The sequence below is a fragment of the Tympanuchus pallidicinctus genome, unplaced genomic scaffold (genome assembly GCF_026119805.1).
Source record: "Tympanuchus pallidicinctus isolate F22 unplaced genomic scaffold, pur_lepc_1.0 scaffold31, whole genome shotgun sequence".
In the NCBI taxonomy this organism is placed as follows: Eukaryota; Metazoa; Chordata; class Aves; order Galliformes; family Phasianidae; genus Tympanuchus; species Tympanuchus pallidicinctus.
Genome location: NW_026294749.1, coordinates 13,446,520 through 13,463,135, shown reverse-complemented (window position 1 = coordinate 13,463,135; position 16,616 = coordinate 13,446,520). Strand labels below are relative to the sequence as shown.

General features: G+C 39.9%; 1 protein-coding gene and 1 long non-coding RNA gene across 2 annotated transcripts in view; one reads left to right on the top strand and one right to left on the bottom strand.

The window, feature by feature from the left end:
* The window catches only part of TGFBR1 (transforming growth factor beta receptor 1), a 29,636-nt gene extending 23,705 nt beyond the window's left edge, over positions 1–5,931 (top strand). Inside the window, exons 7-9 of the mRNA XM_052697688.1 lie at positions 1,903–2,027; positions 2,642–2,772; positions 5,221–5,931. Coding sequence (XP_052553648.1) covers positions 1,903–2,027; positions 2,642–2,772; positions 5,221–5,346 — 382 coding nt within the window. The 3' untranslated portion in view covers positions 5,347–5,931. The remainder of the gene's footprint in view (positions 1–1,902; positions 2,028–2,641; positions 2,773–5,220) is intronic.
* Positions 5,932–5,937: 6 nt separating this feature from the next.
* LOC128087807 (uncharacterized) lies at positions 5,938–16,610 on the bottom strand. Its single transcript, XR_008210018.1, has 2 exons — positions 16,317–16,610; positions 5,938–10,804 (listed from the first exon to the last, which is right to left on the bottom strand). It is a non-coding gene; the product is annotated as an uncharacterized LOC128087807 (long non-coding RNA).
* Positions 16,611–16,616: the final 6 nt, after the last annotated feature.

Below are 16,616 nucleotides of genomic sequence, written 5' to 3'. Positions count from 1 at the left end.
GTTTCATGTTGTCCCACAGTACAGTGTGAATATCCACAGTCCTTGTATTTCTCTTGTTTTCACGCTTATTAGCAATTAAAAAATCCAGACTGGCCTTCTCCTAAACTATGCCTGGAGTTTCTTAATAGCCCATCAGTCAGTGACTGGAGGCTTTTGGTCATCATTACTGTTTCTGTTACATCTACCAAGTTTATGGCTCTTTTTGTTTATCTTTTCACATTTTACTTATTCCCCCTTTTTCTTTGCTTATTGCTTTCTGTTTATCTGCTTTACAATGAAAGGTCTTTGGTTGGATAACCTTAATGAAGCAGGTGCTCTTCCATATAACATCCATATATCCACTGATCATAGATAAGGTTATAACTGAAAAATATACAGGGAAGTTAGGCTAAGCAGGTTATCACACCAAAGAACAGGTGGAAAGCTTACCCTTGTCCTGGGCTCGCTGAGAAGGCTCCAAGAGGAGCGATCTCAAGATCCTGCCCTCGTCATACTCAGCTCTTCAATGGGGTCTAGGAGAGGTGCAGCCAGGCTCCACTCCTTCCAGTAGCACAAGAGCATTGCCTTCACCTGTGCTCCCAGGGCTGGCTCATGGCTCGCCTCAGGTGCTCAATCAGAGGTTCAGGCTGTGATTCAGCAGTTCCCATACACCTTACAACCTTTTAGTATAATCTCCAGCAAGTCTTTTCCCCTGTGCCTCAGCAGCATTCTCAGAAAATCCTACTTTTGCAGGATTCTGCATGAAGGACAACAAGTGTTCCTGTAAACTGCTGTCTGTGTGTTTTTATGTGGGAATTCTTTGACTCTGTCTTTTGTGAAAACTTAAGACTTTTCAGCCTTGTAGCCCTGCTGAGAGGGACCTAGGGGTTGTGGTGGATGAAAAACTGAACGTGAGCCGGCAGCGTGTACTTGCAGTCCAGAAGATCAGTGGTGTTCTAGATTCCATCAGGTGGCAAGCAGGGCAAGGGAGGTGATTGTCCCTCTCTATTCTGCCCTCACAAGGTCCCAATTGGATTACTGCGTCCAAATCTGGGGCTCCCAATGGAGGAAAGATGTGGAGCTTATTGGAGAGGGTTCAGAGAAGGGCCATGAAGATGATTGGTGGGCTGGGTAGGCTGAAGGAGCTGGGCTTGTTCAGCCTGGAAAAGGGAGGGCTGCAGGGCGACCTCTTTCCAGCCTTCCAATATTTAAAGGAGTTAATAAACATGAGGGAAATCACACAGGTAAACGGGTAGGGAGGAGAAGTTTAAGGGAAACAAGATTTAAATCAGATGTCAGGGGAAAGTTATTTTCTGAGAAAATGGTGAGGTGCTGGAACAGACTGCCCAGAGAAGTTGCAGATGCCCCATCCCCGGAGGTGGTAAAGGCCAGGCTGGATGGGGCCCTGGGTGATCTGATCTAATACTTGATCTAGCAGCTTGTTTCCCTGCCTGTGGTGGGGCATTGACGCTTGATGGTTCTTGAGATCCCTTCCAACCCTGGAAGGGGTTCTTGAGGTCTCTTCCAACCCAAGCTGTTCCACGATTCAGGCTCTCTGCTCTCCATTCACTTGCTCTTCAAATTGGCACTCAGTTATCTTTCTGTATTCTAAATTGTGAAGTATATTTTCTGTTAGTAATCAAATCTAAATATCCCTCATAAATTCTATTTAATTTACATTAAATCTTACAGCTGTTTATTTCAATGCTTTGATTTTTTTTTTTTTTTTTTTTTTTTTTTTTTTTTTTTTTGTAAAAGTATATGCCAAAAGCAGGGAAACTTTGAACATCTTAATGTAAAGTGCATTATTTCTCTCTCTCTCCTTTTCCACATAAATGTGTTTGAGCTGAACAGTAACACCGAGTTTCTTCTACAGGAGATATTTATGAAATCACATGTTTTCTGTTCTTTTATTGCAAATAGGTACATGGCACCTGAAGTTTTAGATGATTCCATAAATATGAAACATTTTGAGTCATTCAAACGAGCAGACATCTATGCAATGGGATTAGTATTTTGGGAAATTGCTCGTCGATGTTCAATCGGTGGTATGTAGCAATCTTTACTTAAAATTCTGTCAAGTTTTGTAATTTACAGATCCTTGTGAACAAAAGCTTAAGAAATTTTCTTGAAAAACACTGCAGTACGTTTCAGACTCTCTAATTGCTAATCCTGTAAATGATGTCTAGTTGATTCCACCTCTGCATAAAATAATGAACCATAGCAGGTGAGGAATATGGGAAATAGTCCTGCCTGTATTGTTTTTTTTCTCTCTAAAACTTTTGATGTAAAGAGAATAAAAGAGTAGAGTTAAATGCCCTTGAGATCAACACTGCAATTAAGGCCTAGACATCACTGTTTAGATGTGTACGGTTTATTCAAAATGGCATGTTTCCAAAAAGGACTTCTTTGGATCAGCCTATGAAAGATTTGGCATGGCTTTCATCTCTTCCAAATGCATACGTTTCAAAATCTGTTCAAAGGTAATGTAAAGGTATGTGTAAGGATGTTTTTTTAAAATGTTATTGTAGATCACAATGTAATGTTTTTTATAGAAATAAAAGTAGAAAAATAAAATGGCGCCAATAAGGACCGTAAGTAAAATTAGAGTGCATGTTTCAGTGTTAGGTAAAAATAAAAGATTTTTTTCAACCAATTACAGGAATCCATGAAGATTACCAGTTGCCATATTATGACCTAGTTCCTTCAGATCCTTCTGTTGAAGAAATGAAAAAAGTTGTTTGTGAGCAGAAGTTAAGGCCCAATATCCCAAACAGATGGCAGAGCTGTGAGGTATTGGCTAACCTCTATAAAGCTGTTTTATGAACACTGGAGTTTTTATTGATTTCAGCAGCTTGAAAGTTGTGCTTGTGGTGGAAGGGAGAAGGGTTGCCTCTGGGAAAACTTTCTTTCTAATCATCGTGGCTTTATTGAATGCTCTATAACTTTGATTATGCCTAAATATTTAATGAAGTCCTACAAAAGCGAATAGCTTATGTTCCACGAAGAATTCTAGTATTCCTTCATGTGAAGCATAGGGGAAGCTAATATAAGTTACAGCTAGTATCAGTTACGTTGTCTGGGAAGTGTCATTGTGAATAAATAGCTTAATAGGAGGCTGTACAGCATCTGGCTAGGATACAGTTAATCTTCCTAGAATCATAGAATTACATCTTATCCCGAGTTGGAGGGGATCTGTAAGGATCATTGAGTCCAACTCCTGGCTCCACACAGCACCATCCAAAAATCAGACAGTATGACTGAGAGCATGTCCAGGCACTTCTTGACTCTAGCAGGCTCAGTGCCGTGACCGCTTTGCTGGGGAGCCGTTCCAGTACTCAGCCACCCTTGTGGTGAAGAACCTTTTCTTGACACCTAGCATGAACCTGTTGCAGCTTCACAGTGTTCTTTCGGGTTTTGTTCAACAGAGAGATCAGCACCTGCCTCTCTGCTCCTCTCATGGAGAAGCTGTAGGCCACAATGAGGTCTCCTCTTCTCTGGACTGAACAAACCAAAGTACTTCAGGTGTTCCTGATAGGGTCTCCCCTCTGGACCCTTCATCATATTCCTAGCCCTCCTTTGGACACTGATAGTTTTATGTCCTTTTTGTACCATGGCACCAAAAACTGCACACAGTACTGAAGATGAGGCTGACCAGCTAGCAGTGCCGTGGTTCATGTACCCTGGGATACACTTGGCCCTTCTAGCTGCCTGAGCACACTGTTAACTCAGCTGTGCCCCCATGGCTTGTAATTTGGTAGTGGACAAGAGGCTGGAAGGAAACACAGGACAAAAATACAAATTAATCAGTGGGATACACCATAACACTCAGTGTCATGCTCAGCAGCTTAATTCTGGTCAGGCTGCTGTTGTTGCTTGGTGGCTGACCAGGTGTTGCTCAGCTAATGGTGAGCAATGGCTTCTAAATTGTTTTTGTTGGATTTTTTTTTTTTTTTTTTAAATTATTATTATTAAACTGTCTTCACCTCAGCTCATGTTTTCCTGCTTTTATCCTTCTGATTTTCTTTCTCCACTCCATGGTGAGTGAACAGGCAGCTCTGTGGATTGGGAGTCAGTTTCTTGTCAAGATTAACACACAGCTGAGGCAGTAAAAGCTTTTTTTGTTTGTTTTAATCAGGAAAAATGTACAGCTTCTCATTAGGTCTGTGCCAGTTGGTTTATACCTAGGCTGGCTAGTACGTTTTTTTGAAAAGCAGGCGTAGTTTCATCTCAGCATTCTGCCAGGACAACAGTACTGCTTGTCTTCAACTGTGCTGTCCTGCCTGATGTGAAGCCAGCCTGGAACTAAGTCAGGTGCCTTTTCCCTCTCGTTTGACAGAGGCATATCTTGCAGAATTTAGACTGACTCTGGAATGAGTTTGTTACGCTGGTAGCTACTGCTTGCCAGAGCATAGGAGAATAGCTGCAGGAAGCTAGAACAGGAGTAGGTTGATGTGATGTCCATTAGATGGAAGAGGTAACTGGGTTGTGGAATGTATGAAGTTAATACACACATGAAGGCCTGAGAAAAAAGAGTTGGCAACACAGTGCAGCTTGGAGAGAAAGGCAGTACACATCTACTGCTTTTAATGCTTCCATTCAAATCTTGCAAATCAACTAAGCAATTTCTTGTCATATAGCTCTGAGTGTAAAATCTGTGTATCTATCCTTTATTTCATCAATTTTTGTTCTTTCCGTTGTGACTTGATAGTAGCATTTACAAATTTCAAAAAATAGGTTTTTGAGGGATAAAAAGGCTCCAAGTTTTCTGAATGTTATAAAGTTCAAATTCAGTGGAAGTACCTGATTTAAAAAAAAAAAAAGTACTGAATTGCTGTATATTTAACTAACTCTTTGAAAAGCATTTAATGATTGAGAAAGTGTTTGTGTACATGCTCAGCTACAGAGCACTTCCATGCTAATATTGAGTGCCTTCTGGTTCTTTACTATTGCTTTTTACCTGGATTTAAAGCACAATTAGTGTGTTTTTTCTAATTCAGAACTTTAGGTTAGAAAATAGTTAGACAAACTATTAAATTTTGTTACAGTATTTTTGCACATGCTGAATAATACCAGATCTCTTACTTACAGGAAAGAAAATCTTCAAGATTTGAATGTTCTTACACAACATGCCAATGTAGTTCTAGTAATAGACTCCAGAAATATGTACTATAAGAGGCTAAGGCAGTACAGAGGTTTAGTGGGAACAGAAATGCATGTAATAATTTGTTTCTTTTGCAGGCATTACGAGTAATGGCAAAGATCATGCGGGAATGCTGGTATGCCAACGGAGCTGCTAGGCTAACAGCGTTGCGTATTAAGAAAACACTATCACAGCTTAGTCAACAGGAGGGGATAAAGATGTGATCCTGGATTTGCTACCAAAAACAAACACAAAAAAAACTGTAAAAATCCATACCTGCACCAGAGTGGCGTGTTAAGAAGGTTAATTGTTCTACCTCACTGGGGGAACAGAAGGATATTGCTGCCTTTTAATACTGCATAGGAACGTCACTTGTTAGGATTTCTGTGGATGTGCTGAGCAGTTGCTTTGGGTCCTTTCTGTGCACTATGAACCTTGTTCTGAGGTTACTTACAAAACATCGTGTAGACTAGTTTTGCTTTTATTGACCTATGATTTTTTTATTTGGAAAGTTCATAGCTGGTCTTAACTTCTAGTAAACTGTACTGAAAACAAGATTGCTTTTAAAATGGCAACGGTTCGCTGTATTGTTCTAGAGTGCATTGAAGGCTGCTTCAGCGACGTTATTCCTGCCTGGTACATTGAGTATTCTGAACCACTGTTACAGTTCTTTGATTCAGATTTTGAATGTACTGTTGGAGTATGCTTTGCTGCCCATTAAGGTTGTATGTCTTTGGAATGCTTACCTTAATTTGCAAATTGACCTCATTCAGTAGTGGGGAACATAAATTATGCAACTATCTACATGATTACTGTTTTGTTTTTTTTTTTTTTCTCCATATTTTCAGAACACTACATTGCCTTTAAAATAGATTGTATTATATCAGTAAGTGCTGCTTTTGAGTCTTTTCATGCATACCAGCAAGTGTACAGAGCCCATGGTACTTTTGATTTCCAAGAATGAACTGTTCCTTTCCCTAGGTAAGATTTAACTCGCACTCATTTCAGCAAGTGAGTGTGTAGTTTGTGAAAGACCTTGAATTTTACCAAAATCTAACTCTTTAAACTATTGTATGAGTCTCAAAACATGTAAACTGGTTAATTCATTGTCACACTTTGTAATTGCCAAGTCATGAGTCGTAATTTAAGCTTTATTTTATGTGGTAATTCTGAAATCTTGAAGATCAACCTACTTCAGAAAAATAGCGTGAAAATTAAGATGATCTCAAGGAAGATTTTCCCCCTTCAAATTAAATAACAGAAGCATATATTCTGTGCAGTTCTGTGGAGTCTTTAGGCTTAAAAGCTAATATTTGCAATTAAATGAGCGTGAAGTGTACTTGTAACTAGGGAGACTTATTTAGGCTTTTGTACAAGAAAGATAGAAGCTGCCTGTAAATCTTATGTGCATATTTTCTGTGTGCCACATACAAAGAAAGGGATGAGCTATAGAAACCAGTGAGCTGAAGGTCTTTAGATACAAATACCAGAAGACTCCATCGATGTTCTTCAGAAGAACAAAGCTTATGATGGTTTGTGTTGTCGTAAGGATACAGAAAAGCATGCCTGGCTTTAGTCAGACTTTGCCTGAAATGTAGGGACATCACAGTATCTTCGCAGACTTGTTTAGAAATTGAATTCCTTCCTGCCCAACTTCTGAATGAGGGTAGGGAAACTTTTTAAAATTGTTCTTGCCAGGATATGTTTTACTTGCAGTGGTAGGAAGAGTGTGGTTGATCTTTGGCTGGTAATTAGTATATAAACTAACAATTAACCTTTCACTCTCCAGGAGTGTTCTTGGCTAGCAACACACAGCAACCTTTATTCTGCTTTCTTTTTGTTTTTCAGCATATAGCTCCTCGAAGGCTTTTTACAGAGCTAGTAGGGATGGCAAGGTGATTTGCTAATGGTAGCATAGCTGAGATTGTGCCCCTTCGTCTGTGATGCACAATTGGTAACAGCAGTAAGATGGGCAGAGAGCCTAGTGAAAAGGCTGTGTAGGTGGCAAAAGTCTTGGCCAAGGCTTAGCGTTAGGTAGGTCTTGAGCAGTGCCAAACTCTTAATGCTTGCTTGGAGATGGGATTAAATGATGTGGAATTACAGACTGGCAGAGTTTGAGCTGCGTGTGACGCAATTCTTTCTTCAGCCACCACAGTGGATGAGTTTAGAGAACAGAACACAATGACAGAGAAGTTCTCAGTAGAAAACAGTTGGGTTGCAATGTTCGTACAACTGTCCCACCTGTGTGTTGTGTTTCTTTTTGGCACGCTGCTTTCAGGACCCCATCAGTCAAAGTTAAATCAAAATGACTTCACGTAGGGATTTTAAACTACCTTTATGCAAATGACCAAATGTAACCAGACTCTTCATTCTACTTATTTGACATGCCCCTTTAACGCATCCTGTAGATGCAGAAAAATACTTACAGAAAACAAGTCAGCATCAAAGGAAGACTTACTATTTGCTCCATACTAATTTTAAAGACTTACTATCTAAATAATGTTAAATTTTGACATTTGTCATAGCTTTACCTGATTCCTTATCATAGATACAAATGGTATAGTTCATAATTTAGAAACATCATGCCATGGGAAGGACAGTCAATACTGTGTGACATTACAAATATTATTTTAGAACAACTATGTTGTTCATATTGGAATGCAGTACAGGAAAATTCTGAATGGATATGTATGTATCCTCAGTTCGGATACCACGACTTCATGCTGTGTTCTTTTACATTATAAAAACTGAACACCTTTTACAAAGGCTGTGTCTGTATATATTATGTAACTTTAAGTGTTACCTGTGCAAGATCATATCTTATATGTATGGACACAGGTACACATAAGTATTTTTTAAATTAAGATTTTATTATCACCGGATCTGCTCTTGGAAATCCAGGGGGACCAAAATATTTTAGCATTCAAAATACTAATTTTATATCATTTCAAGTATATACCAAAACAGTTTGAATACTGATGCAAATGTTTATTGTAAATATACGTACCTTATATGTTCACTTAAGTTTTATGGATTCAATCAATTTGATATTTTAGTAGCATTGGAAGCCTCGGCGATCAGTTGGATGCATACTGACATGTAGAATAAAGAGTGGGGAGAATTTTCTGATGCTGAAAAGCCCAAAATAATGCTTTTGGAATGCTGGAGTTCTTCAGGGACCTTCTAATGTTGAAAGCTGGAATTCTGAGATGTTTATCAAGCTGATTTTCCAGGCGTGATGATCTGCTGTCACCCTCCTGTGGTCTCACTTGTAATCCTGAGAAAGACTGTGTATATAAAAACATTGACTGTATGGGAACATGAAGGTGTCAAACAAATAAGAGGCTATATTATATTTTCAGTCATGGTTCTGCGTGTGATTGTCGTGAATTCCAGCTTTTAGTTAGTTCCTTGTTTATACTGTTCCATTGAAACGATTGTATGGCGTTCATCATTTCATGTTTATAAAAAAAAAAAATCACTATCAGTTGCTTTAAACTCTAATTACCTCTTAAAAGGCCAAGGTACATTTACCTCGTGTATATAATGCTTAATATTTTCAGAACGTTTTCCAGGTTTGCAGTTACCTGTTTTTAGAATATGGCTAATCCTAAATTTTTAGCTTCAGTGGTACTAAATGTATTCTCCCGTGCCCCAAAACACTTTCATATTCCATATTTTGTTGTATTAGCAAGTCTGCTGCTTTGAGTGTAGCACCTACCCCTTTATGTAGCTGTGTGGATGGATACTGCCTTGTAAATTTTACTTCTTGGATGATAAATTTGATGATCCTGTACAGATGGCTGTCGCTTTTTTAAACCTTAGAAAATTGTGCATTTCCCCTTACATTTCTGAAACTGTATTGTATTTTTAGAGTATACATTTCAGTGGATTGTAAATAGGATGACAGTAGAAGAGTGGATGCATATATTAGGTGCTAACACTACAACAGAGAGATTAAAGGAGTGAAAATGAGTATATATATATATATTTTTTTTTTTCATTTTTCCCCTCAAAATGTTTGAATTGTCTTTTAGGGGAAGACATTACAGGTACGTTCTGAACTGGCAAAGAGTGGATTTACAGTGAGGTACCTGTGAATTCCTTTTCTCTGAAGAAATTTCTGCTGCCGTGAAAATGATGAGAAGGGGTTTGCTGATGCTGAAGGAGTCCATCCCATGTATGCCATACAGATGATGATAATGTGCCCAGTCTTCCTTGTATCCTATAATACGTTTTGGATAAATACAGTGTTGGTGTCTCTGATCTCTTAGCTAAAACAGCGTGACTGGCTGTAAATTTTGCTGCTTTTTTGTGTTTACGTAGAAATAAGCTAGCATTTAAATGTATGTTTAAGAGGATTTTAAGACTTGAGCAGCTAACCTCAGTGCACTGCAGAATAGCCAGTAAAGTCAGCGTGTGTTGAATTCAACTGATACCACAACAGAAATTAAGATACCTTGCAGTTCTACAGTGCTGTGTGCACCTATTTTTATTAGAACTGTTCAGTTGGAAAAGGGCCTACAAAGGCCATGTCCACCTGCCTGACCTCTCTAGGGCCATTATTCTCATAGCTCTTGAACATGGACAGGCGTGAGGCATCAACACCTTGCTCGTAAGCCTGTTCCAGTGTTTGACCATGCTTGCAGAAAATAAATACTTCTAATTCCCAGTCCTTTCCTTCCACAGCCTTGGGCTGTCCCCTTGCACTTGAACAGTGGTATCATTGCCTCATTTGACTAGCTGGCTGTGTTGGATTTAATGCTCACCAAACTGTGGTTTTGCCCTCTTGGCTGCCAGGGCATCAGCACAGCTTCCAGTAAAATCTCTCCAAAATAGGAATCATTAAGGTGTCCAGAGAAAGTCAAAAGCCACATCAAAATGTGTTCTTTAAAAACTGTCACAGGAGATTAAAAAATACATATATACATTTGGCTGAAAACATGCCTCTATGCTGTAAGCTGCCAAAGGAAGGCCTAGCACTACAAACTACTAAAATGCAGTAAAATTCAAGGTCCCACTCATAAATCCGCTGGCGGAGGAAAGATATGGCTTCTAAATAGTATAATGGTGTTACCATCTACCAAGCTTAATTTTATCAAATATGGACTTCTAAATCTTATCTTGAAGTTGAAATCACGTTATAAAAATACACTTGATAGCAAGCAGTTGTTCTTCTGGCAGATGATTTTTAATCTTGAGAAATACAGACCTGTATGATCATTTGTATATATATATATTTTTACATTGCTGCAAGGACTTGACAAAACGTACGTGGTCTTTCTGGGTCTGTGCTTTGGTTTATGCATAGTTTAAAAAAAAAAAAAACACCTGTAAGCTGATAATCTGTGATCAGGAAACATCTGTGAGGCTGTTTTAAGATAATTTAAGAGGAGCTGCTGAATGCATGAGTTCTGCATTCTGTCTTACACAAGTCATTCGGTAGAGCTGGGGTTTGCTATCAAAGTTGAAGGTGGAAAAAATGATTTCGGAAAACTTGAGGGCATTTTCTGCTTTAAAAATCAAAACCTCCTACTAGTGTGATGAGGTAGGATGATGAATGTGTGTGCCACTACTTCTTACACTGTTCTATTACAGATCTATGCACTGAGAGGCCCCCAAAATGTCCAGTTCTAGTCATGCTGCAGATCAGGTGCCTCTTCCTCTTTTTTTGTCACTGTCCTAAAAAAAGAAAGAACCATAAGTAAGTTCCCTACGTTTAAAAATGAGTCAAATTAATTGAGTCCAGTATAGGAAGTGTTCTTGCTTAAGGTAGGCTGAACACAAGTTGTTATTTCAATCACTGTGGGTGGTAAGTGAGTGTAAAGGTCTCGTAACTAAAAAAAAGAAAAACCATAATAAAGGCTTATTTACAAGACTTAGTGCTGTCTCTAAAGAAGAACAACACCACCATGTTTGAAATAATTTAGCACAAAACACTGTACAAACCTAATGGTGGTTGTTGTGATTTCTCAGACTTCTTTGGAAGATTGAGTAAACTCATCTCCCTTCAAAGTTCTGTATGTGGTCTTAGAATAGTGGAAAAAATCCCCTAAGTAGAAAAACATGTAGAACCCAAGGTAAATGTCCACTTTCTATTTGAATATGATGACTTCTAAAATTTGCAATGACCAAGGCAAGTCGAGGACAATTTTTCCTTGACAAAAAAACCAACAACAACATAAACACCTCTGCCCTATTTTATTATCTTCTTTGTGTTTGAATGCAGCATGTGACCAGCCAAAATGTTGATGGGTCATAACTGGATCACTGCTTGCTAATGCAGTTACATATCATTTAAAGTGGTATTAGTTGACCAAATAATGACTGGTCCAAACCACTGGAAAATAAATAGTCACCTGAAACTTTAGAGTGGTGCACGCTCATCTTGGAAGGTTCTGGAGTGCTAAGAGGATTAGGCAGAAAAGAGCAAACAGGGCCTGCAAAATGGAGAAACGAAGCAGTGGAGGGGACAGGACAAAAAAGGATGTGTATGGAGTTCATTGTAAGTTCAAAAATAAATATACTGGAATGAGAGCAATGGGAAAAGAAGATCATCTAATGTTTATTGAGGAGGAGAAAAATGATAAACTTTTTATTCTAGCTTGCTCGGTAGATCTGAGCTTCTTCGGTTGAAGTATTAACCTATTTGTTTCTAAGGATACTGTTGGCTTTTAATGACTGGTGGTTTGTTGCTGCTAGAGAAAGGATGCAGGCAGTTCCCACTCAAAGCACAAGTTCAGCAAGAATGGTAGGAAAGATGTCGGTCTCAGTAATTTGTAATGGCATCCTTTCTCAAGCAGCTTGATTCAAAATATCTTTGACTGTTTGCTAAACAGACGGTGACGGGTGCATAATGAATCTAAGATCAAATCCTAGCAAAGCTAGTATGGGTTTTAAAAAAAATGACTTACCAAGAATCTGACATCAAGGCATCAACACATCACCCCAAGGAGGTGATGCAACCAGGTGCAAGTGTGCGGTCTTCCATGTGGGCAAGAACAAGTCCAGGTACCAGTACAGGCTGGGGACTGACCTGCTGGATGCAGCACAGGGGAAAGGGACCTGGGGGTCCTGTGGACAGCAGGATGACCACGAGCCAGCACTGTGCCCTTGTGGCCAAGAAGGCCAACGGCACCGGGGTGTATTAGAAGGGGTGTGGTTAGTAGGTCCAGAGAGGTCCTCCTCCCCTCTCCTGTGCCCTGGTGAGAACGCATCTGGAGTATCGTGTCAGTTCAAGGACAGGGAACTGCTGGAGAGAGCCCAGCACAGAGCCACAAAGACGATTAAGGGCGTGGAGCAGCTCCCTTACGAGAGGCTGAGGGAGCTGGGTCTCTAGTTTGGAGGAGAAAGAGGGGTGTCCTCGTTAATGTTTGTAAGTATGTTAGGGTGAGTGTCAGGAGGATGGAGCCAGGCTCTGCTCAGTGACATCCAGTGATGGGACAAGGGGCAGTGGGTGCAAGCTGGGACACAGCAGGTTCCACCAAAATATGAGGAAAAAACTTCACAATGAGGGTAACTGAATACTGGAACAGGTGGCCGAGGGAAGTTGTGGGGTCATCTTATCTGGAGGCATTCAAAACCCACCTGGACACATTCTTGTGACACAGTTCTTGTTCAGTCTTGAACCTAGGTGTTCCTGCTCCAGCAGGGGGTTGGACTAGACGATCTTTTGAGGAGTCTCCCTGGATGAATCCTGACATTCAGGAAGTATGAGCTACAAGTCCTAGCAACGTGATTGTGATTGTGGGCCCGACATACAGTACCTGGGCAGAAGTGACATTGACTTGACAAGTTTTCACAAAGAAAACTTAGTGAAACTTGAAGAATTAATGGAAGCTGATCCTCAAGCAAAGTTGTTCATGTCGGGCCTACTAAAAGCAAAGAGAGGGTATTTAAAGTCAGAGATGATCACAGAGAGAATAAGAATGTGGAAAAGCTGGCCGTCATTAGGTGTTGCTTAAGCACAACGTGATATAGGCTGATGGCTTTGTACCCAGACAGTGAAATCAAGGAGGAAAAATCAAGGCAGAAAGAAAGAAGCAAAACTGTATGTACAACAGTTCTCATGCCATCTGTGCACATGAAGAGGTGCTAGACAGAAATTTGCTGATGTATCCTATTTCAAAGGCAATGTTGAAGATAATGCAAGCACTGTCAGTACTCTTATTTTTCTTTCATATAGAAAATCAAAACAGAATTACTTTGTTTTCACTTGGCTTTTGGGAAAAAAAAAGAAAAAAAAAGTGACCCTAAGACATGGATCATTGTAATCTGAGCAGCTAGAACATCAAGACAGGGAGAAAACACAGATCTTCATTAAAGAAAAGAGTGAAATTGCAATCATTCAAGGAAAACATGCTTCGTAGGTAGAAGGAAAATGATTCTTTTCATACATCAGCCATCTCTACTATAAAGGACATAAAGCAAACTGAAAAATACTGATGTGATGAAGTATGTTTTTATTGTAAAGTAGCAGAGAAATTATTTCTGATTATTCCATGCTGCAAAAGTCATGTTGCTTATGGAAGCCAGAAAAAATAGCAAGCTTTATCTTGCTAGTCTATGATGAGGCTGATTCCTTGCTTTCACAAAAAAGCAACTGACAGCTTTATCTTGTAGCAAGTTGTAACTTCCTGTTGATAATTGCAGTCCATGTGTTAGTCTCCCACTGCCATTTCATTCAGTTACTCAGAATATGATCATTATTAATATATATAGTGCAGTTACACAGCACATTTGAAGCAAAGTAGCATATCAGAAGATGCAGATGTGAAGACCACATCTGTATGTTGGACAGTGACTGCAGTCGGGAAGATTTGAGCATTGCTGTTTCCAGACTGCACCACAGTAACAGTGGTGTTGGTCACAGATGTCAGAGAGAACATTATAACCAAAACAATTTTTTCTGTTGATCACTTTGTAAGCTTGGCTTAAAAGGTGCAAAACAGGAATCTCATAATGGCTTGAGCCATGACTGTTCAACCTTTTGGCTTCCTGGGCTGCACTGAGTGAAGAGGAATTATTTTGGGCCACATATAAAGTATGTATTGTAGCTGACGTATGAGGGCTGTTCTGAAGTAATGCATCCTATTCTGTTATGTTGGCCCACCATGTCAGAAGCAGATGTTGGCAGTAGAGGCGAAACTTCCTGCAAATACCTCCCGTTTTACTGCTGTGCCAGGGAGGGCACCAGAGGGGCAGTCTGACAAAAAGGCATCTGGCATGGAAGTCCATATGAAGCCAAAGGTGTGTCGCTGAATTCCTCCCCAGGAATCACTTTACCTGCTAAGGGGATCCTGGTCAGGTCAAATATCTTACAGTAAAAATGTATGTTTTGACCAATAATACAAAACGACTACCCAAGAATCTTCACTTAGTGCTGAAGAAGGCTTCAACATAAAATCTAAAGTTCAATCTTCTTAATTTTTCATCTTTTTTTTTTAAGCTAAGGAAGCTGGATTAAATACCACATGTAACAAAATACAATGAACTAACCAAGCTACTCCAGAAAACAAAGTAGCTGAATGATCAGGATTTTTTATGTTCTAAGAAACAAGGATATAGCATATAGAATAAAATATTCATTTTCTCTTCACCATTAAGAGGAACAGCAAAAAGAAAGATACTGTTGCAGAAAGTTTTCTGTTTTACCACTAGACTTAGTGTACTGACAGGTTACCTTCTGACAACAATCTGTTTTACACCACAGTATTTGATTAGTTCAAACCCCAGGATTCCACTTCTCACTGTTGAGCCCTGGGTAGGAATTGATTTGAAATGGGTTCTGTTTTTATAAGGTCTACTTGGATGGTTTAACTGAAAAACAGTAGCATGCAGATAAACATACAAAGTCTAAGGGAAGAAGTACTTGGTCTCTAGAAGCAAGCAGGTTAAACAATAACCTGTTTTAAGAACTTGAGCTGTTACTACTGAAAATCAAATTGTAAAAGGTTTGTATGATTTCCAAGATGAGCTTGCTTCCTCAGAAGTGAAGGAATTACTTTCAGCGGTTTCGTTTACTTCTTCTGGACCTGCTAGAGTGTCCTGGTATGAATACCCAGAGCCACTAGCTTACCAGAAGTACCAGCATCTTTCTTCTGCCTTTTTGCTTGTGGAATTGTTAATTATCATTTTGCATATTTGCAAAATAATTTTGCACTTAAAAAGCATTCAGGGAAAATAGTCTGCACAGCAAAGAGCATTCACCCACATGTTGAACTGAGACAAATTAAACCACTTAGCATAACTGGGGCAAAGCGTATCAAATTCATTCAGGCCTCCTTGTATTTCAGTGAAACCGAAACAGAGTAAAAATTGGCTTTTTGGCTGATGCTGCTTTTGGATCTGCTGCTATCTAGTGGACCCCTGGTGAATTATAAGGACGTATATAAGAAGTAGCAGAAGTTAACCTTGGGTTTAGGGGGAAGAGCCCAGCTGTTCAACTTGCATGCAAGCACAGTTATATATTGGCAGCAAAAGAATGAAAGAAAAAAAAAAAAAAAAAGGACAATTTTTTCTATGGTCAGACTATACTGGCTGCTTTTCATGAATTCACATTTAGAGCAACAACTTTAATTTGACTTCAAATTAATTTGTAACTAAGTGTAGTGTTACTTCTTTTGGCTTTGCTCCATAAAGACGTAATACGATTTAATTACTCTATAGGTGATGGCCAGGATATAAAACTTACATTTCACTGCAGTGTTTTTCGGCATTGCCTCTCTGCTTTCTTTTTTGGGACCTTTTATAATTTGGATACTGGAGCTGAAGAGTATTCAGCTGCTACAGACTCTCGAGGCTGTAAAAATCATGGAGTCACAGTAAGCTTGGTGGTTTTTCAGATTGTCTTTGGAGGAAGAAGTCCATTGGGATGACAGGCTGGGGACAGGGTAAAAGCAGAACAAACAGCATCTTGCAAACCATGCTTTTAAGACTCCTGTTTTGCTATTGCCTGAGTCTGACTCAGAATGGCCATGGCGCTTAGCCAACAACCATCCAAAGTCTGCCTACTCAACTTTGAAACAGTCGGGATTCTCTGAGACAAAGTAGTTAACAGTTACGAACTGAGCAGTAACTTAAATCTGCTTTGGATAACTTCGATTTAATTTCTCATGTTTTCTATATATATATGAAGCTTGATCGTCACAGAAAAAAAAGAAAAAAAAACCACACGGCTGCCGTCTTTCCTTACTTGTCTCCATGGGCTGAATCTCCACGGGTTATCTTCCATCCGCCGCGGCCGGGAGCTGGAACGCAGGGAGGGATGCTCGTGAAGAGCCTGAAGGACGGAAGAGCAAAAGCAGCAGCAACCAGCAGGGCGCTTCCGGCTGTTTCCTAGAATTGCAGCCCACAGAGAGCTGCGGCCGGCGCTTGGCTCCCGCCAGGGCCGAGCCCACGCTCCGCAGTAGCTCCAGCCCGCCGGGTCGCTTCGCGACAGACCGCGCGAACCCCGGCCGCTCGTCGGAATGTCCGCGGCCGTCCAGGCGGCGGG